The following is a 21,596-nucleotide window of genomic DNA, read 5'->3' as shown; positions in this document are numbered from 1 at the left end:
CTCATTTAGCCTCTTTAACAGGGAAGAAAACACTTTATGGAATTGTGTAGGTACAGACCTGCCTGGGACAGAGGACTAGCCCTCTGGAACCTCTTTCTAATCCTATGATTATAGAACTTTTTTTTTTTTTTGAGACGGAGTCTCACTCTGTCGCCCAGGCTGGAGTGCAGTGGCTTGATCTCGGCTAACTGCAAGCTCCGCCTCCCGGGTTTACGCCATTCTCCTGCCTCAGCCTCCCGAAGTTCTAGGGTACATGTGCACAACGTGCAGGTTTGTTACATATGTGTACATGTGCCATGTTGGTGTGCTGCACCCATTAACGTTACATTAGGTATAGCTCCTAATATTATCCTTCCCCCCTCCCCCCACCCCACAGCAGGCCCCAGTGTGTGATGTTCCCCTTCCTGTGTCCAAGTGTTCTCATTGTTCAGTTCCCACCTATGAATGAGAACATGCGGTGTTTGGTTTTTTGTCCTTGCGATATGTTTGCTGAGAATGATGGTTTCCAGCTTCATCCATGTCCCTACAAAGGACATGAAACTCATCCTTTTTTATGGCTGCATAGTGTTCCATGGTGTACATGTGCCACATTTTCTTAATCCAGTCTATCATTGATGGACATTTGGTTTGGTTACAAGTCTTTGCTATTGTGAATAGTGCCGCAGTAAACATCCGTGTGCATGTGTCTTTATAGCAGCATGATTATAATCCTTTGGGATGGTGGGTCAAATGGTATTTCTAGTTCTAAATCCTTGATATAGAACTATTTAAGAACGTACTTTGATTGTAAATCATTATAGGGTTCTTATCACCCTAGAATTTTTTTTTTTAAAGGTAATACCATATGTACATGGGAAAAGTTAAAAAAATTCAAAAGGTATACGTTAGGATGTAGTAAATCATGCTCTTGACTTCCAGCCTCCAGTCCTGTGTTCCTGGCCCTGCCCCAACCCCAGGAAACCACTGTTACCTCTTGTCTTTGTAAATCTTCCAGATATCCCGTGCGTATGAATGCATACAGTACTCACAAATATTTCTAAACACACTGTTCGTACTGTCATGTACCATGCTCTTTTTACTTACTAGTGTCTTTTAGCTGTCATTTCATATCAGTTCATACAGATGTTTTATTCTTTCTAACCTCTGGATAGTTTCTTCTTTCTTTTTTATCCCTTACCTCCCTCCTTTTTTAATTTAAAAGGACTTCGCTGTCACAGACTATCCTTTCTCATCCTTTATTGAAGTTATATTCTTTTGTTAAAAGTGGAAATGTTGCCTAGGAAATGGAAATGTCCCAAATTCAACATTTTAAAAGTTAGGTTTTGGCCGGGTGCGGTGGCTCAAGCCTGTAATCCCAGCACTTTGGGAGGCTGAGACGGGCGGATCACGAGGTCAGGAGATCGAGACCATCCTGGCTAACATGGTGAAACCCTGTCTCTACTAAAAATACAAAAAACTAGCCGCGCGAGGTGGTGGGCACCTGTAGTCCCAGCTACTTGAGAGGCTGAGGCAGGAGAATGGCGTAAACCCGGGAGGCAGAGCTTGCAGTGAGCCGAGATCCGGCCACTGCACTCCAGCCTGGGCGACAGAGCCAGACTCCGTCTCAAAAAAAAAAAAAAAAAAAATTTAGGTTTTATGATAAAATTAAATGGCAGAGAGAATATTGGGGTGTATATTTGAATTTACCACTGTTATATGTCAAGTAAACTAGTCTCTTTCATCACTTGGTAAGTTTAAACAATAACTTATTTAAGTAGACAGAGCAGAATTAATGCCAGAGAGACAACTTTAGGAGAATTTTCCTGTATGGTGTACATGCGCAGAATTTATGTTAAAATATAGGGTTCTGCAACTTTTGAGTACTTTCTAGCTGTGATAGGTTATGATATTTTACACACTGCTTTGCATTCTTAAGTGTGTCACAGGAATTAACATTAGTTTATCTGAATTGACAGGTGCAAAAATGTAACTGTTGATGTGTAGTTGAACTCTTGATGGAGGGGGAGGGAACGGAAGCTTGTTTTTATCATGTGTCTGTTAACAGTGCTGGAACATACTGTTTCTTTTGGCAGAAATTCCTTTGCTGGGTTCTCAGTATTAAGAATTGAAAATCTAATAATGAATTATCTTTATTCCTGGAAATGGTCTTTCCAAAATGAAGTTGGGGGAGTAAGATGGGATAAAGCTTGTTCTATTTGCTGAGCAGGCACACACTGGAGACTAGGTGGAAAACCTAATGCTGGAGTTGTAGCCTTTAAGCCTGGCTGTCACTACAATGCAGGTCTTTCAGTGCCTTTACTCAGCTGACACACATTTGCAGTGATAACATCATTGAACCAAAGGGAATCGAATAGGTTAGAATTTCCTTGTGTTTTGCTCTGCATTGCATGCAAACTATTGTTGAGTAGTTACTTTAATAAACTCCACCCACTCTCCCACCTTATTTTAAGGTCACAGAGTTGGAGATAAACATCCAAGCAGGTATTTGGAAAAAAAGTTATGCTTGTATGGAAGATTGCAACTTGAAAAATATGTGGGGCTAGACTCAGTGGCTCCGGAGGCCTGTAATCCCAGTGCTTTAGGAGGCCAAAGCTGGAGGATCGCTTGAGCCCAGGAGTTTGAGACCAGCCTGGGCAACAACATAGCAAGGCCCCCATCTCAACCACAACCTCAACCTCCCAGGTTCAAGCAATTCTCCTGCCTCAGCCTCCCGAGTAGCTGGGATTACAGTCACGCGCCACCACGCCTGGCTGATTTTGTATTTTTAGTAGAGACGGGGTTTCTCCATGTTGGCCAGGCTGGTCTTGAACTCCCGACCTCAGGTGATCTGCCCGCCTCAGCCTCCCAAAGTGCTGGGATTACAGGCATGAGCCACCACACCTGGCTTGAGTCTTTGATTTTTTAAAACTCTTGATAATACCCCTTTATCCAATTCTTCATAGATGGTAATAACTTATAATTGGTGACATTTCACATTGCTTTGGACTTACAAAGAATGTATTTTGACTTCAGGCATTTGTGTTTACTGTGCCATCAGCCTCTAGTTCATTTTACTTATTCTTTTCTTCTCCAGGTTTTTCGTTGGAATATACGTTGCACATTTATGGCGATTCTGAGTGTGAGGGCAGACTTCTGCCAGGCTCAGCACAGCGTTTTCGCTGACAAGTGAGCTTGGAGGTTCTATGTGCCATAATTAACATTGCCTTGAAGACTCCTGGACACCGAGACTGGCCTCAGAAATAGTTGGCTTTCTTTTTTTTAATTGCAAACATATTTCTTTTAATGACTCCAGTAAAATTAAGCATCAAGTAAACAAGTGGAAAGTGACCTACACTTTTAACTTGTCTCACTAGTGCCTAAATGTAGTAAAGGCTGCTTAAGTTTTGTATGTAGTTGGATTTTTTGGAGTCCGAAGGTATCCATCTGCAGAAATTGAGGCCCAAATTGAATTTGGATTCAAGTGGATTCTAAATACTTTGCTTATCTTGAAGAGAGAAGCTTCATAAGGAATAAACAAGTTGAATAGAGAAAACACTGATTGATAATAGGCATTTTAGTGGTCTTTTTAATGTTTTCTGCTGTGAAACATTTCAAGATTTATTGATTTTTTTTTTTTCACTCTCCCCATCACACTCACACGCACGCTCACACTTTTTATTTGCCATAATGAACCGTCCAGCCCCTGTGGAGATCTCCTATGAGAACATGCGTTTTCTGATAACTCACAACCCTACCAATGCTACTCTCAACAAGTTCACAGAGGTAAGATTGTAGCGTGGTCTACTTTTTGGATTGATTTCTAGGTAAAATCCCATTAACAAATTCTCTTAGCACAAAGCCATTTATTTCTGTATTCGGAGTATGGATGGTCATCCTGCCAATCCTGGTTTGAATTGCGTTGGGTTAGTTACAGCAGATTTTTTCAAGAACATTTATGGAATTTGGGGACTGTAGAGGTATCTAGTAGTGTTTTTTTCTGTGTCCTTTCTACATTTATTGACAGGTTTTTTTTGGTCAAACATTCAGTCATAAAAATAACATTTTTTGAACACAGTATGCACCCAGCATTATAATAAACAGTGTTACACATTATGCAACAAGCAATGTTTGTGCTTAAGGTCACAAATACAAAAACCCTATCAGGTGTAGATACCATTATTATTTCCCTCTTACCAATGAGGAAACAGGTTCAGAGCCATTTAGTAATTTGCATAATGGCACATAGTGTGGTGGAACTGCTGTACTTGCCTAGGTGTCTGACACTAAAAACCATTCTGTACATACTTCAGATATTCTAACCACCTTTGATGAAAAGACACCAACCACCAGACTACTTAGTTGTAATAATCATATACAAGGGTCCAGAAACTTGGGGGAAGGAAAGGTGGTAGAGATAGTATTTTTATGTCAGATCCTTAATATTTTTTCTGTTGGTAGGAGAAAAATCTCTTTGTACTTCTTTGAGCAAACATTTGAACGTAAACTTTTTTTTTTTTTTTTGAGGCAGAGTCTTGCTCTGTTGCCAGGCTGGAGTACAGTGGCGCAGTCTCGGCTCACTGCAAGTTCCGCCTCCTGGGTTCATGCCATTCGCCTGCCTCAGCCTCTCCCTAGTAGCTGAGACTGCAGGTGCCCACCACCACGCCCAGCTAATTTTTTATATTTCTAGTAGAGACAGGGTTTCACCATGTTAGCCAGGATGGTCTTGATCCCCTGACCTTGTGATCTGCCGCCTCAGCCTCCCAAAGTACTGGGATTACAGGCGTGAACCACTGTGCCCGGTCTTTTTTTTTTTTGAGATTGAGTGCAGTGGCATGATCTTGGCTCACTGCAACCTGCGCCTCCCAGGTTTAAGCTATTCTCCTGCCTCAGCCTCCCAAGTAGCTGGGACTACAGGCACGCGCCACCACACCCAGCTAATTTTTGTATTTTTTTTTTTTTTTTTTTTGAGACGGAGTCTCGCTATGTCGCTCAGGCTGGAGTGCAGTGGCCGGATCTCAGCTCACTGCAAGCTCCGCCTCCCGGGTTTTTACGCCATTCTCCTGCCTCAGCCTCCCGAGTAGCCGGGACTACAGGCGCCCACCACCTCGCCCGGCTAGTTTTTTTTTTTTTTGTATTTTTTAGTAGAGACGGGGTTTCACCGTGTTAGCCAGGATGGTCTCGAACTCCTGACCTCGTGATCCGCCCGTCTCGGCCTCCCAAAGTGCTGGGATTACAGGCTTGAGCCACCGCGCCCGGCCAATTTTTGTATTTTTAATAGAAACGGAGTTTCACCATGTTGGCCAGGATGGTCTTGATCGTTGACGTCGTGATCCGCACGCCTCGGCCTTCCAAAATGCTGGGATTACACTGCGTCTGGCCAGAACATAAGCTTTTTCATCATTCTTGGGTTGTTGAGTTTAAATGATTTCTCTTGCTGTATTTATGGAGTAGACTTAGAAAGGTGGGTGAACTCCTAGTGATTCTCATTTTATAGATGGCAAAACTGAGACCACAAGAGGTTTTGACTTGTTTAAGGTCACAAATACCATAAAAAATTCTATCACAGCTTTTCAATGAATGGCTATTACAGAGTTTATTTTAATGGGATTTTATTTGTATTTTGAAACATTTAAAAAATTCCTGACTTAATACTTCTACCTTTCCTGAGTGTGTATTATAAGAAGGCCTTTTTGTGAAAAATGAAGTCCTTTAGCAATTAAAATAATTTTACACTTTAAATAACTAAATGATGGACCCTTCTTAAAGAATATCACTGTGCCTGCTTATTTATACTTATAATTCCCTGAGCTTCTTAACTTTGTATACACAGTGTACAAGTTGATTCTAGGCCTGGTATGCCCTCACATTGTTCAGTTAGCTTTAAGCCTGGCTGAATTGTGTGGTACTATTTTCAACTTGTGGATTCCTTGGCCATAGACTTCAAAAGTGGCACAGGCCACTGTCCTGCAACTATAAAAAAGATGTTGGTAGCCCCTTGAAGATAGGTAGTCATTGGGTTAGGCATTCACCATAGGGAGAGTTTTAAAGGAGCAAGGCTTCTGGCTATAATTGCATTAGCTGTCTTTTTAATATACCACTTTTTCTCCTGGTTTCAGAATTTTATTTCTTTAAAAAAAGCAGTGTTTATTTCATAAAAATAAAAAGATACAGATGAGCAAAAAATTTAACAACATTTAATTGTTAATAACTGGCTTCTAGATGTTTTTCTCTGCATATATCTGTGTATATTCATAAATGCACATACAGATAGGATCACACTATATATTTTTAAAAATCTTTCCCCATCTTCCTTGGTATTGTTTTTATAGCTGTCATAGTGTTCACTATATGGATGTGCCATACTTCTTTAATCATTCCCTTATTTTTGGACAATTAGTGGTTTCTAATTTTTCACCATTCCAGTTTGTGGTGAACATGCTGTTACCTAAATCTTTGTATATGTCTTTATTTCTTTTGTATAAACTCCCAGAAGTAGAATTTTTAGGTCGCAGTGTATGTGAACTTTTGTGTAAGTTTTTGTGTTATGCTACCAAATTGCCCTTTAGAAAGGTGAGTCTTACACTCCCACTGAGATTTCATCAGTGTCCATTAAGTGTGTAACAACAGTGAGAACAATTCTGATCTTTGTCTAAAAATGATATCTCATTGTTTCAATTTATAATAGTACATTTCTTTTGTTTTTTTTTTTTTTTTTTTTTTTTTTGAGACGGAGTCTTTCTCTGTCGCCCAGGCTGGAGTGCAGTGGCACGATGTCGGCTCACTGCAACATCTGCCTCCTGGGTTGAAGCGATTGTCCTGCCTCAGCCTCCTGAGTAGCTGGGATTACAGGCCGGTGCCACCACGCCCAGCTAATTTTTGTATTTTTAATAGAGGCCGGGTTTCACTATTTTGGTCAGGCTTGTCTCGAACTCCTTACCTTGTGATCTGCCTGCCTCAGGCCTCCCAAAGTGCTGAGATTACAGGTGTGAACCACCGTGCCCAGCCTATAATAGTACATTTCTACGTTTTTGGCTGTAGGTTTCAAAAACAAGTTCCATTATAATTTTTTTTTTTTTTTTTAAAGGAACTTAAGAAGTATGGAGTGACGACTTTGGTTCGAGTTTGTGATGCTACATATGATAAAGCTCCAGTTGAAAAAGAAGGAATCCACGTTCTAGTGAGTGTGTAGTATTTTAACTTTTTCACGACAAACAAGTTGTATCTTTCAAACATAAATACTTATAAAACTAAGCCAGGTGCACTGGCTCACACCTATAATCCCAATATTGTGGGAAGATCACTTGAACCTAGGAGTTCAAGACCAGCCTGGGCAATGTGGTGAGGTCTCATCTGTACAGATAATTAAAAAACTGGTGGGGCATGTTGGTGCACACCTGTGGTCCCAGCTACTTGGGTTTTTGAGGTGAAGGAATCACTTGAGCCCAGGTGGTTGAGACTGCAGTGAGCTGTGGCCACGCCACCACACTTCAGCCTGGGTGACAGAAGGAAACTCCATCTCAAAAAAAAAAAAAAAAATTTAAAACTTGGTATTAGGTGGGCATGGTGGCACACATCTGTAGTCCCAGCTACTTGGGAGGCTGAGGTGAGAGTATCGCCTGAGCCCAGGAGGTCAAGGTTGTTGTGAGCCTTGATTATGCCACTGCACTCCAGCCTGGATGACAGAGTAAGACCTTGTCTCAAAAATAAAAACAAAAAAACCCTGGCAGTAGTACTTTTGGATTTTTTAAGGTTGTAGTGGAAAATACGTTATTGATAGCAATCTTTCAAATTCCTTTGGATTAACAGATTGGCAGTTTTGTTCATTTGTGCTCTTAAAGCCTAAAATCGTAGTATTTTCAACTAATAAAAAACAAAATTTAGTGCTCCTATTTTAACAAAATGTAAATTTGCAATTTTTATTTTTTAGGAAATTAATGCAATATTTAGCTTTGTTTCTTGGCTACTAATTTGAATATAACAAAAGTAATTTCCATCAGACATTCTTAAGTCCATATGGAACTCTGCCACTTTGCAAGTACAAGATTAGTTACTTAATATTTTGTGGATAACTTGTAGGGGGCAAAAAGGTGGGATAAGAGGATGAGGAGAGGTAGGAGGCATCTTGTTCCAGAGTAATCAACATAGTTTCTGATACTTTTTGTTAGGTTTCTGAGGAGCTTTAGGTGATTAGATTTCTTACCTAGCTCAATTTGAGCACAAAGTGATTGGAGTTATTTTAAATTAAGTTCCTTTTTAGCACCAAAATAGGCTGTTTCCTTATAGCAAATGGGAGCGTCAGATTAGTTAACATTTTATTCTTTCTTCCCTAAGTTGTAGGAGCAGCTTTTAGGAGCATGTAATGAAATGATCTTGTAGTTTTAGGTGTCTTTAGGCTGTTGGTTTGATTGTGGGAAGGTTATGTAGTAGGAAGAGAACTGGAGATTTTATATAGGTAGTTAGGTAAGAAGAAGGTAATAAGGAAGATACTGGTTTAAGGTTATGTTCCTGCTTCTTACTGAGAGGTAGTTCTGTAGTCTTTATTTTATTGGTCAGTGGTTGGGAAGGCAGTTGATGCAGAAAGAATAATGACCTATTGGTAAGGGACTTCTCTCATATCTGATCCATAAAGTTTCCTCATATCCATTTTGGTGAAAACAAAAACTAAATAGCCAAACGTGTTTAAAAAAAAAATGTTTTAGGGCCCTGTGTGGTGGCTCATGCTTGTTCCCAGCACTCTGGGATTCCAAGGTGGGTGGATCACTTGAGCCCAGGAGTTCCAACACTAGTGGGGCAACATGGTGAAACCCCCTCTCTCCGAAAAATACAAAAATTAGCTGGACGTGGGGGCATGCGCCTATAGTCCCAGCACTTGGGAGGCTGAGGTGGGAGGATCACCTGAACCCGGGAGGTCAAGGCTGCAGTGAGCTGTGATTGTGCTGCTGTGCTCCAGCTTGGGTGACAGAGACCTTGTCAATCAATCAGTCAATCAATAGTGTGTTTTAATAGTTTGGCATGGTGATAATTTGCTTGCAGTCAAATTTCTAAATGACTTTACTGTCCACTGCTGGAAATCACTGGGAATGAGTATAAACGTGTCAAATGCAGCCCTGTGTTTAAAAAATAGTAATAAAATTTAAACTTCTGAAAATAAGCTGCATACAAGTTTATTTTGCTGCATTATGAATATGTTCTCCAGTGAACAAAAATCAACTTGTTTTGACAGATGGCGTAGTGAGAAAATGACTGGATTGACCATAGTCTGTTTGAGTCAGTAATGTTGGTAAATATCTTTGTGAAATAGAAATGAACTAAAGAACTTGAACTAGTTTGTAGAAGATAATGGTAGGCCTAAGATTTATTCCAGGCCTTTAAATTTAGGTTTTTGTTTTGTTTTAAATAGCTGTGATCTGGGAAATGCAAATCAAAAGCACAATATGATACCGCCTTACTCCTGTAAGAATGGCCATAAAAAAAAAAAAAAAAAAATGTTGGCAGGGATGCCATGAAAAGGGAACACTTTTACACTGCTGGTGGGAATGTAAACTAGTACAACCACTGTAGAAAACAGCGTGGAGATTCCTTAAAGAACTAAAAGTAGAACTATCATTTGATCCAGCAATCCCACTACTGGGTATCTACCCAGAGAAAAAGAAGTCATTAAAAAAATAAATAAAAAAACCCAAACAAATAAATAAATAGCTATGATCAGATAAAATGAAAGGTTTAACTTACACTTGAAAAAACAAGGGCATTTAGCTTAGGCTTGGAATTTCCTTTTCCCAGACAGAGATTTTAAGAGTTAATCTACTTTTGCTAGGTGAAGAGGGTTTTGGAACATTTCATGGTAAGAGGATATCCCCAAATAAGGCCCGTCAATCCTTTGAATGCTCTTGCAAACCAGACACACATTGGAATAGACTAATGGGGTTTTTAGCTGTATCAGTTTGAGGGTCAAATGTTTCTAAATGATTAATGATTTTTTAAAAATAGACACTACTTATATGAGTAAGTGAAGCATGTTTTATGTTGTTTCTTAACTAGGTGCATTTTAGGGAGTATTAGAGGAAGTAAGCTCTTGACTAAGGTACTGGTTTTATTGCTATTTACCGTTAAACTCTGTAGTGCCATTTATAATAACACTGACAGTCTAATTACGGGTCGTAGTTGTCAACTCAAACATGTACTGTTATGGCTAATGGGCTACATGAAGTGTTCTAGTGGTGCCAATAATGAATGCAGAATCAATTTAATGCTCTGCCACTTTTTTCTTTTTCCCCCTCTAGTATCTTAAAGTGTCCTTATGCAGTCTCGTTAGAATAGCCTTATGTTTTAAAAAAAAATTCCTAACTGTTTTTGCATTTCTGTCCTTGAAGCTTAGATGGGAGGAGGGAAGGCTTATAAAATGTCAGCCCCCAGTCCTCCTCCTCCACTCCCCTTTTGTGTTGGTTTCTTAGGACCTCTTGCTAAGTAGTGAGGAAGATAAACCCCTGCCTGTACTGTAAATGCTCGTGGGATTAGTCTTAATTGAAAGATAGCCCCCAAATAGGTGAATACAGAAAGAGAAAGGGATACTTGACAAAATGGTCTCCATTTGCCCAGGACCCTGTCATGCAGCACTGTCCTTGTTAAATGGGGACATATATAATTGCTGCTTGCCTTTTAATAAGCACAAAGATGGTAGTATGTTTCTGTTATGATTTACTAACTATTGGAGATTTCTTATCAGATAACCTTTCTCTAAAGATGTCATAACTTAGTTATCTTCAATTATAATCTTCAGTTATCTGTAGAGATCAATGAAACACCAGTTGATATGCTTTGCCAGAGTGGTCTTTTAAATCATGTTGACAAATGTGCTGTGTCCTCTCTTACTTTGTCTTGTCTTTAATTACAGTTTTGTCTATTATGTCTAATTACTATATTCAGATATCATATTTGGGAGAACACTAGCTCTTATGACTCTGATAGAGATTTCTGTAAGTTTTTGTAAATTTAGATGTGTGTGACACTGCATTGAGAAGGCTAATTTATTTGGCAAACTTTAATTTTAATCCTGGATCATTTTGCAGCAATGATCAGAATTGTGTTAACAATAGGTATATATAGTGCGGTTAGTTCAGTTAGGCCTGCCGTGTGTACTCTGCATAGCTATTTTATATTAGAATGTTAATCTTGGAGAAGATACCAAATTAATGTAAAAAGTGATTTCTTTTCAGGATTGGCCATTTGATGATGGAGCTCCACCCCCTAATCAGATAGTAGATGATTGGTTAAACCTGTTAAAAACCAAATTTCGTGAAGAGCCAGGTTGCTGTGTTGCAGTGCATTGTGTTGCGGGATTGGGAAGGTAAACTCTTACCCTTATTACCCTTTTTGTCTGAATTCATTACCATGCCTAAGTTAGTTGAAAGTTTCACTTTGGTAGGTATTTGCATATATTATACGAAGTAACATTAAATTACCTGAAAGGAAAGGAAATGAGAAGAAAAACTAGTGTAATGATTTCTCAGAATAGGCTGTTCGTTTCATCTGGTTGTCTGATTCTGATGCCAGCCTGGATTTAGTGGGTGTTTTATTTTTCTCCCTATTTCAAGTAATCAAAAGTTCAGGTCACTGAAATAGGCAACAAAATTAAAATAATTTTAGAGTTTGATGAATCTATACATGGGTAATTTTGTACTGAGATGAATGGGAAGTTAATAGGTAGAGAACAGATATCTGAACTCTTGAAAGGAGATGTATGGGCAAGAATTGACTTTGATCTTAAAACCTTTTCCCCTGAGCATTGCTTGGAATGGTGTTGCAATGCTGTCATCAACGGCAGATTAAATGCCAATTTAGGATGCACACTTTGACTCAGAACATTAGTGTAGGCTGCCATTGCCTCAAGGTGGTGGTGACTCAGGCTGTTAGTTCTGCTCTGCCCTTTTGTTTGCTATTTTCCTTTTTTGTAGTGTGGTACTGTTCGTTCATAAGGTTAGAAGTTTTAGTCCTTATACTGACCATTGAAGATAATGTTGTAACTTGACTTGACAGTTTTATAACTAGTAGCTATCCTAGTTTTAGGTATTCCAAAATTGGTGCACTGTATTGGGCTTTATAAAAACATCATTTCCTTTGTTAAAATTTTTTAAAAAGATAGAACTTTTCCTAGTCATCAATTCTTGGGCATTTTCCTAGCTCATCAAAAGGATTTACTTGAAAAAGTCTAGCACCTTTTTAGCATTTGATAAGGAAATATTAAAATCAATTGGTAATGAAAATTCTGACACACTGGAGATACGTAATATGTTTGGCCATTTATTTTACTGTGATAATGGCTAAAGACCAATGAAGGATTTTTGATAATATCTAGTGATGAGAAAATTTGATACATAATGTGATGTTTTAAAGAGTGAAGATCTCTTAAGGTTTAGAATTTTGTGCTTTACTAAAAGTAGATAATCAGGCTGGGCACTGTGGTTCACACCTGTAATCCCAGCACTTTGGGAGGTGGAGGCAGGCAGATTGCTTGAGCCTAGGAGTTCAAGAGCAGACTGGGTAACATGGAGAAACCCCATCTCTACTAACTACTAAAAATACAAAAATTAGCTGGGCATGGTGGCGGGCACCTATAGTCCCAGCTACTTGAGGGACTGAGGCCAGAGGATCCACCTGAGTCTTGGGAGGTCGAGGTTGCAGTGAGCCATGATTGTGCCACTGCATTCTGGCCTGTGTGATAGAGCGAGACCCTGTCCGTCTCTCCCCCCCCCACCAAAAAAAAAATCATAGAATTTATGATGATGAGATATATTTACTATATTAGGCAGATACCAGCTACTTTAGTATACAGGAAAAAGAAAGCTCATGTATTGCATTGGTAATATGCAGTTACAGGTTTTTTAAAATCCTTCATTCCAAGACTTACAAATACTTACATATGGGTTTCTTTCTGCAGGGCACCTGTGCTGGTTGCACTTGCTTTGATTGAATGTGGAATGAAGTACGAAGATGCGGTTCAGTTTATAAGACAGTGAGTATGAAGTTTTGTGTTCAGAAACACAGAAAGCAAGATCATGCATGAGGAAGGAATTATGGAAGCGATATTCATTTATAGTATGGGATAATTTGCTTTTTTTGGCTTAAAGTATTATTTGAAGAAGTAAAAAATTTAGAGCAGGTGATAGAGACTCAGTACAGCTGGTTTCCAGATTTAAAAAGTTTTCTAATTTGGACATTATAGACTGTGTCCAGTATATTGTTTGAGTATCTAGGAATCTCGAAAATGCCCCTTTTAATATATTCCAAATACCTTCCAAATACAATTCTCTATTAGGAGGAGGCAAGAAGAACGTGTAGAGGAACAGTTAATCACCTGGGACTCTTTTTTTTTTTTTTTTTTGAGACGGAGTCTTGCTCTGTCCCCCAGGCTGGAGTGCAGTGGCGCGATCTCGGCTCACTGCAAGCTCCGCCTCCTGGGTTCATGCCATTCTCCTGGCTCAGCCTCCCGAGTAGCTGGAACTACAGGCGCCCGCCATCTCGCCCGGCTAGTTTTTTGTGTTTTTAGTAGAGACGGGGTTTCACCGTGTTAGCCAGGATGGTCTCGATCTCCTGACCTTGTGATCCGCCCGCCTCGGCCTCCCAAAGTGCTGGGATTACAGGCTTGAGCCACCGTGCCCGGCCGGGACTCTTTTTTGTTTTTGAGACGGAGTCTTGCTTTGTTGCTCAGGCTGGAGTGCCGTGGCTCGATCTCGGCTCACTGTAGCCTCTGCCTCCTGGGTTCAAGCGATTCTCCTGCCTCAGCCTCCCAGGTAGCTGGGACTACAGGTGCGCACCACCATGCCCAGCTAATTTTTATATTTTTAGTAGAGACGGGGGTTTCACCTTGTTGGCCAGGATGGTCTCAATCTCCTGACTTCATGATCTGCCCACCTCGGCCTCCCAAAGTGCTGGGATTATAGGCATGAGCCATCACGCCTGGCCTCATCTGGGACTCTTAAGTGATCTATTCAGGGACAAAATCAGGATGCAGGATCTTGACATTGATCTGGAATAACGAGTCATGCTATTTTGTTATGCAGAATTCTTTGACAATTTTTGTCTTGCCTTTTCCCTTTCGACCCTTCCTTTAAAAAAAGAAAACGAAAGAAAAGACTATTTGCGACAGAGCATGAAATATATGGTAGCGGCTAGGAAGGTAACATATTTCAAGGAATGCTATCTGTGTATGTCTTGAACCTGTTTCTTCATCTGAATATTATTTTTTAGCATCCTAAATTAAAAACTTGCTACCAACTCTAATCTGAAGAATACATCAATCTAATTGGAAGAATGTAGTCAGATGTTGCTGGATAAACTATTCTGATCTTTATTAAATGGTTAATAGACTATAATGATAGCAAGAAAAATTCTTCTATTCCTTCTAGGAGGACTTAGAAAGTTCACGTTGCAACTTATCTCTTTAAGAAGTGTTGTAGTATGGGAAATACGCTGGTTTTCAGCTGTGTGGAATTAGAAAGGCCTTCGGATGTAAATAATGCATTTCAGTGAATCAGACAGCCTTTTTTTACATGATAAAGTTTGCCATTCTTGTATTTTCAGAAAAAGAAGGGGAGCGTTCAATTCCAAACAGCTGCTTTACTTGGAGAAATACCGACCTAAGATGCGATTACGCTTCAGAGATACCAATGGGCATTGCTGTGTTCAGTAGAAAGACATGTAAACGAAGGCTTACTTGATTGTGGCATTTAGAGGGAACTCTTGGTACCTGGAAATGTGAATCTGGAATCTTACCTGTGTCATCAAAGTAGTGATGGATTCAGTACTCCTCAACCACTCTCCTAATGATTGGAACAAAAGCAAACAAAAAAGAAATCTCTCTATAAAATGAATAAAATGTTTAAGAAAAGAGAAAGAGAAAAGGAATTAATTCAGTGAAGGATGATTTTGCTCCTAGTTTTGGAGTTTGAATTTCTGCCAGGATTGAATTATTTTGAAGTCTCCTGTCTTTTTAAACTTTTTCAAAATAGGTCTCTAAGGAAAACCAGCAGAACATTAGCCTGTGCAGAACCATCTTTTTGGGGAGCACACTCTTCCATTATGCTTGGCACTAGATCTCCCTGTGGTGGGATTTTTTTCCCTTTTTTTGTGGGGGAGGGGTGGTGGTATATTTTTCCCCTCTTTTTTCCTTTCTCTCCTACACCTCCCTTTTCCCCCTGATCCAAGTTGTAGATGGAATAGAAGCCCTTGTTGCTGTAGATGTGCGTGCAGTCTGGCAGCCTTAAGCCCACCTGGGCACTTTTAGATAAAAAAAAAAAAAAAAAAAAAAAAACACCAAAAAAAAAAAAAAAACAGTGACACATATATATATTATATGATCCAGGTGGTTTTTAGTCTTTACTGATGAAAGGGTGTTCATGTTAGTTTCTTTTCCTCAAAACCCTATCTAATACTAGGCAAAGTAGCCAAGAGCCTTTTGTTTTGTTTTTATTTTGATAAATTAGTGGGGAAATTAAGTCGGCATTTTAAGAGGAGTCTCTTCTCAACTTAGCTGAGTCAAATTCTTCTCTTCCCTAACCAGTGAAACTAAGTGGATATCCCAGAAACTTGTCTTCTAAAAGGGAGGACTCCAGGCCATCAATAAAGATGTCCAGGGAGTGAGCGTACTTTCTACACCCTGTAGAATTGTGGGCTGTAGCGTTACTCTGATTTTCTGTCTAGTATCAGAGAATGCTGGTAGCTTAAAATTTTTATTTTAGGACTTGTACTCTGAATTTTCAGGAACCATCAAAGGAGTAGCAGCAAATTCACATATTTTCAACTTGAGAAATGCTTGTGGTGTGTGTTTTCCAAACTGCCCCCTATGTGTAAAGTTCAGTTTAACCACTGATTGCCTTGTTATTACTAGGTTCTTTTGAGATTTAAAAAAAAAAAAAAAAAAAAAAAATCCCTGGTTTAAAACCAACAATGATGCCTAGTGAGCATGTGTCCACAGGCCATAACAGGGTAGAAGAGAGACATCGCACAACCCAATGAGTAGCGAAGGGACTGTGTTGCTTGTGAAGCGGTGTAGTACCATTTTTGCAGATTGTTTGCTGGGTTTAGCGTACTGATCTAGAAAAGCTGTTTTTCTGCTCCTTTGTGGAAGGCAGTTACGATCAGGCTGCATGGACAAAGCAGGTAGAGGGGCACCATCAGGGGCTCTTGCACTATTTTCTCCTCTAAATATTACATACTCAGTAGTGCCCTGCTTCTAAGGCTCTGAATACAGGCTTAAAGTCATCTTGTCCTGCTGGAATTTGCTGTGCAGAGCCATAAGCCTCCCATTTTGTTAGTGTCAGCTAGGCCAGTAGGAACAGACCGGGACCTTGTCTCACACTGATGATACCTCAAATGTTGGCCGGCTATGTGAACTGCCTATTTCCTATTGCTGGAGTTTTGATTTTTAACTAAATGCAAATCTGTAGATTCTCTCCTCTCCCATCCCAGAAAACAAAACAAAATAATGCTTTTTGAAATTGTTTATAGGACTTTAAAACATAATAGTATATCCAAAATTCTTTATTTCAGAACACAACAATAGATTCCATTAATATAGACTCAAGATCAAAACAGCATACCTGCTAAGATAGATGGTGTTGACTCCACTGGGTTTTGATCAATACAACAACAAACCTTTTCCCTTTGACACACTCTGAATTTTGTTGTTTGCGGGGAGGGCGTGTGTGTGTGTGTGTGTGTGTGTGTGTGTGCGCGCGCGTGCGCGCGCAGTGTCCATCAGTATCAGTGCCTGCCTGAGTTAGGAAAATTACATTCCTGGTTCTGTATTGAGGAGAAGGATGTATAAAGCAACATGAAACATTAGCCCTCATTTTGTTTTAAAGACTAATGTTAATTGTTCTTAAAACTGGATTTTTTTTTCATTAAAATTAAAGCAATTTTTTTCTTTTGGATTTAATGAAGTATTGCTAGCTGAAGCCAGTTTGACATAGAGATGTCAGATTGATTTGAAAGGTGTGCAGCCTGATTTAAAACCAAACCCTGAACCCTTTTAAAGAACAATAAAACGTATTTTACACGCTCTTTGTGCATTTTTTCCCTCCATCCTCATGAGTTTATGTCTGTGCTTATAAAGCAGAGTTTAGGCTGGGCGCAGTGGCTCATGCCTATAATCCCAGTACTTGGGGAGGCCAAGGCAGGCGGATCACTTGAGCCCAGGGGTTCAAGACCAGCCTGGGTAACGTGGTGAGTCCATCTCTACAAAAAATTTTTAATAATTAGCTGGGCATGGTGGTGTGTACCTGCAGTCTCAGCTACTTGGGAGGCGGAGGTGGGAAGAACACTTGACCCCAGGAGGTTGAGGCTGTAGTGAGCTATGATCATGCCACTGTACTCCAGCCTTGGTGACAAGAGACCCTGTCTCAAAAAAACAAAAACAAAATGTCACTTATATGTTCCCCGTTCTTTGCCTGCTATTCTCAAGGACTGTTTTGGGTCCTGCTAGTTTACTGCAAGGAGGTAAAATAGTTAGAGGCTTGGAAATTCAAAGATTTTATGTCACTGAGGTGTTAGTAAGAGCCAACTTAACCATAGCTGGGATACATCTAGTACATTTTCTGGTTCAGTTCTTGTATATAACCCTGTAGGAATTCAGCATCTTGTCAAAGGCTTGGTTTATACCATAGATGATTATTTTTTAGAGACAGAGTCATGCAGTGCTTCCCAGACTGGAGTGCAGTGGCTATTCACAGACTCAATCATCGCGTACTGTGGTCATCCTGAGTAGCCTGTCACTGCACCCAGCTTATTTATACCATAGGTTTTGGTGGAGCATTGCAACTTTGTACTTGAATTGGTATTAAAGAACAATGAGGAAGTAACAACTCTATATTAATATATCAGAACTTGGGAGTGTGGAATTTCCCTTTCACTATGGGTAAAGCATCCATCCACCCAACTAACAACATGCTCAGATACTAGGAAAAGATGCGACACTCATTTCACTTTGGAGGACCTCAGTCTGGAGGGGGCGTCAGATATGTAGACATAAAACAGTTACAGTGGGTGGTTATAGTAATGATATTTATAGTTCATTGATCCACAGCCTGGGCAACATGGCCAAACCCCGACTTGACAAAAAATACAGAAACTAACCGGGTGTGGTGGCGCACTACCATCTGGACCACAGTCCCAGCTACTTGGGAGGCTGAAGTGAGAGGATTGCTTGAACATGGGAGGTTGCAGTGACCTGATACTGGGCCACTGCACTTCATCCTGGGTGACAGTGAGACCAGTCTCAGAATTCATTGATCCTGTCACTTGTCTTTACTTCTTTACTTTTTCATGTCCCTCATTACCTAGCTTAGACTCTCTGATTCATTGTGGCAATCACTCAGCTTTTCAGCCTTGCCCCATCTCTTGTTTCATTGTACTTCCCTGGCTAAACTCCATTTTTGGTTAAGTTCGGTACTTCACTTTCTGTTCACTTAAGTACTTACGCAACTGAACATGCTGTTTCAGTCTCTCTAAGGTCATGACCTCCTGGGGCCAGGTGGTGTGCACCTAGTAAGTCTCAAGTTACTCTGGAGGCTGAGGCAGGAGAATCACTTGAGCCCAGGAGTTTGAGGCTACGTTGTGAAATGATTGTGCCTGTGAACAGCCACTGCACGGCATCCTGGGCAACATAGTGAGACCCTGCCTTGAAAAATAAAGCTATGACCTCACATGGGCCTCAAAACCTCTCAATCCTAGTACATTTCTCTATCCCATTTACACTTCCTCTTAAATTTTTAACAGCTTTGCCATTCTCTCAGCTTATGAGTTTTTTTAAACTTAGAAATAAAATTTTCACAGGCTCCTACCATCACATCTACTCACCCACCTGCATCTGTGCTACTGTCTTTCTTCTAGTTGCTATAGACAGACTGTCCTTGCCCTATTTTTTTTTTTTTTGAGACAGAGTCTTGCTCTGTCACCCAGGCTGGAGTGCAGTGGCGCAATCTCAGCTTACTGCACAATCTCAGCTTACCGCAACTTCCTCCTGGGAGCAAGTGATTCTCCTGCCTCAGCCTCCTGAGAAGCAGGGATTATAGGCATGTGCCACCAAGCCCAGCTAATTTTTGTATTTTTAGTAGAGACGGGGTTTCACCATATTGGCCAGGCTGGTATCAAACTCCTGACCTCGTGATCTGCCCACCTCGGCCTCCCAAAGTGCTGGGATTACAGGCATGAGCCACTGCCTGGCCTGTCCTTGCCCTATTTAAGGCAAGCTCTTTCACTTGTGTGCTAAATTCCATCCCTTGCCTGTTCAAAGAGCCCTGATGTGTAGCCATTTTCCTTCTCTGTCCTGCTCATTAACTTTTCCCCCTACTAGATCATTCCCATGAGCCTACGAACATGCTAGTATTTCTTCCATATTAAAAGAAATCCTTGTTTGACCCCACATCTGCCCCTTCAGCTACCATCCCCTTTCTTTGCTCTTCTCTAGTACAACTTGAGAGCTATCTAACTATACTCTGTACTTCTTTCTTTTGAGCTCGCACCAATTGACTCCACAGGAACAGCCCGTGTAAAGATCACCAGAGGCTGGGTGCAGTGGCTCATGCCTGCACTTTGGGAGGCCAAGGCAGGCAGATCACGTGAGGCCAGGAGTTCAAGACCAGCCTGCCCAACATCGTGAAACCCTGTCTCTACTAAAAATACAAAATTAGCTGGATGTGGTGGGACATGCCTGTAATCCCAGCTACTCTGGGTGACTGAGGCACGAGAATCGCTTGAACCTGGGAGGCAGAGGTTGCGGTGAGCCAAAATTGTGCCTCTGCACTCCAACCTGGGCAACAGAGTGAGACTGTCTCAAAAAACAAAACAAACAAAAAAAAAGGATCACCCCAATGGTCAATTCTCACAACTTTTTTTTGAGGGTCTTGTTTTGTCACCCAGGCTGAAGTCTAATGGCATGATCATAGCTCACTGTAACCTTGAACTCTTGGGCTCAAGCGATCCTACCTCAGCCTCCTGAGTAGCTAGGACTACAGGTGCATGTCACAGTGCCCAGCTAATTAAAATTTTTTGGTTGGGCATGGTGGCTCACGCCTGTAATCCCAGCACTTTTGGAGGCCGAGGCGGGCAGATCACCTGAGGCCAGGAGTTCGAGATCAGCCTGGCCAACATGGTGAAACCCCGTCTCTTCTAAAAATACAAAATTAGCTGGGCATGGTGATGCATGCCTGTAGTCCCAGCTACTCCGGAGGCTGAGGCAGGAGAATCATGCCATTGCACTCCAGCCTGGGCAACAAGAGCGAAACTCTGTCTCCAAAAATAAAATAAAAATTTTTTTTTTTTTTTTGGAGAGACTTAGTCTTCACAGCCTTTTTTTTTTTTTTTTTTTTTTTTTTTGAGATAGTCTTGCTCTGTGGCCCAGGCTGGAGTGCAGTGGCGCGATCTCGGCTCACTGCAATCTCTACCTCCCGGGTTTAAGTTATTCTCCTGCCTCAGCCTCTTGAGTAGCTGGGACTACAGGCACATGCCACCATGCCCAGCTAAGTTTTGTATTTTTAGTAGAGACGGGGTTTCACCATGTTGGCCAGGCTGGTCTAGAACTCCTGACCTCAAGTGATCCCTCCGCCTCGGCCTCCCAAAGTGCTGGGATTACAGGCGTGAGCTGCCGTGCCTGGCCAAAACATAGTCTTTTTATGTTGCCCAGGCTGGTCTTGAACTCCTGGTCTCAAATGATCCCCCTGCCTCAGCCTCCCAGGGTGCTGAGATTATGAGTATGAGCCACTGTGCCCACCTTCATAACTTCTTTGATATGTCAGCATATGGTACAGTTGACCACTTCCTCTTTGAAATGCTTCATTTGCATGTAGGAAAATAATGCCTTTCTCCCCTAAACCCCCCAAAATGTCCAGGTTCTAAATCCCTGGAACCTGTGAATGTTATCCTGCATGTCAAAGGGACTTTGTGGGTGTAATTAAGTTCACAATTTTGAGATGGGAAGAATATCCTGGATTATCTTGGTAGGCCTGATCTAATAGCATGGGTCGGCAAAAACAGAGAACCTTTCCTAGCTGAGGTCAGAGGGAGATGTGTCTAGGATAGAAGGATCAGAGATTATTTGAAGGTAGAGGGAAGGGGCCAGGAGCCAAGGAGTGACAGCAGCCTCGAACCTGGAGAAGGCAAGACGATAGATTCTCCCTACAGCCTCCAAGAAGGAACTTAGCCTGCTAACACCTTGATTTTGGTTGCATGTAGGATTTCTACAGAACTGTAGAATAAATCTGTGTTGTTTTAAGCCACAATGTTTGTGATAATTTATTATAGCACCAATAGAAAACGAATGCAGGTTTTTGCCTCTAGAACACCACACTCCTGAGTTTTCACCTAGTTGAGTGACCACACCTCAGTTTGGGTTTCTGGTTCCTCATTAGCTTCTACACTTCTGTTCTATCTCCCTGGACTCTACTCTCTGGACTCTAGACCCATATCCAGTACCTCCCTGTCATCTCTCACTGATGTGTATAGTTGAAACTTAACTTCAGTCCCTGCTGAAATGTTAGCTTGAATGAAGCTTTCCATGACCACCCTATTTGTCCTGCTATGCTTTACTGTCCTCTATAATACCATCTCATAACCTTTTTTTT

At 40.9% G+C, this 21,596-nt stretch overlaps 1 protein-coding gene across 4 annotated transcripts in view; it reads left to right on the top strand.

Moving 5' to 3' along the window:
- The window catches only part of PTP4A2 (protein tyrosine phosphatase 4A2), a 29,709-nt gene extending 12,669 nt beyond the window's left edge, over window positions 1-17,040 (top strand). For 3 of the 4 annotated variants that reach the window (XM_050796593.1, XM_050796594.1, XM_050796598.1), the window contains exons 2-6: window positions 3,074-3,762; window positions 7,064-7,156; window positions 11,196-11,326; window positions 12,917-12,991; window positions 14,560-17,040. In XM_050796593.1, the coding sequence (XP_050652550.1) occupies window positions 3,667-3,762; window positions 7,064-7,156; window positions 11,196-11,326; window positions 12,917-12,991; window positions 14,560-14,668 (504 nt within the window). In that variant the 5' untranslated portion in view covers window positions 3,074-3,666 and the 3' untranslated portion in view covers window positions 14,669-17,040. The remainder of the gene's footprint in view (window positions 1-3,073; window positions 3,763-7,063; window positions 7,157-11,195; window positions 11,327-12,916; window positions 12,992-14,559) is intronic. The other variant, XM_050796607.1, reaches the window with a different exon arrangement.
- The last annotated feature ends 4,556 nt before the right edge of the window (window positions 17,041-21,596 follow it).

This window comes from Macaca thibetana, chromosome 1, assembly GCF_024542745.1.
Source record: "Macaca thibetana thibetana isolate TM-01 chromosome 1, ASM2454274v1, whole genome shotgun sequence".
In the NCBI taxonomy this organism is placed as follows: domain Eukaryota; kingdom Metazoa; phylum Chordata; class Mammalia; order Primates; family Cercopithecidae; genus Macaca; species Macaca thibetana.
Note: the sequence above shows the minus strand (reverse complement) of the source record. Positions and strands in the feature narration are given on the sequence as shown.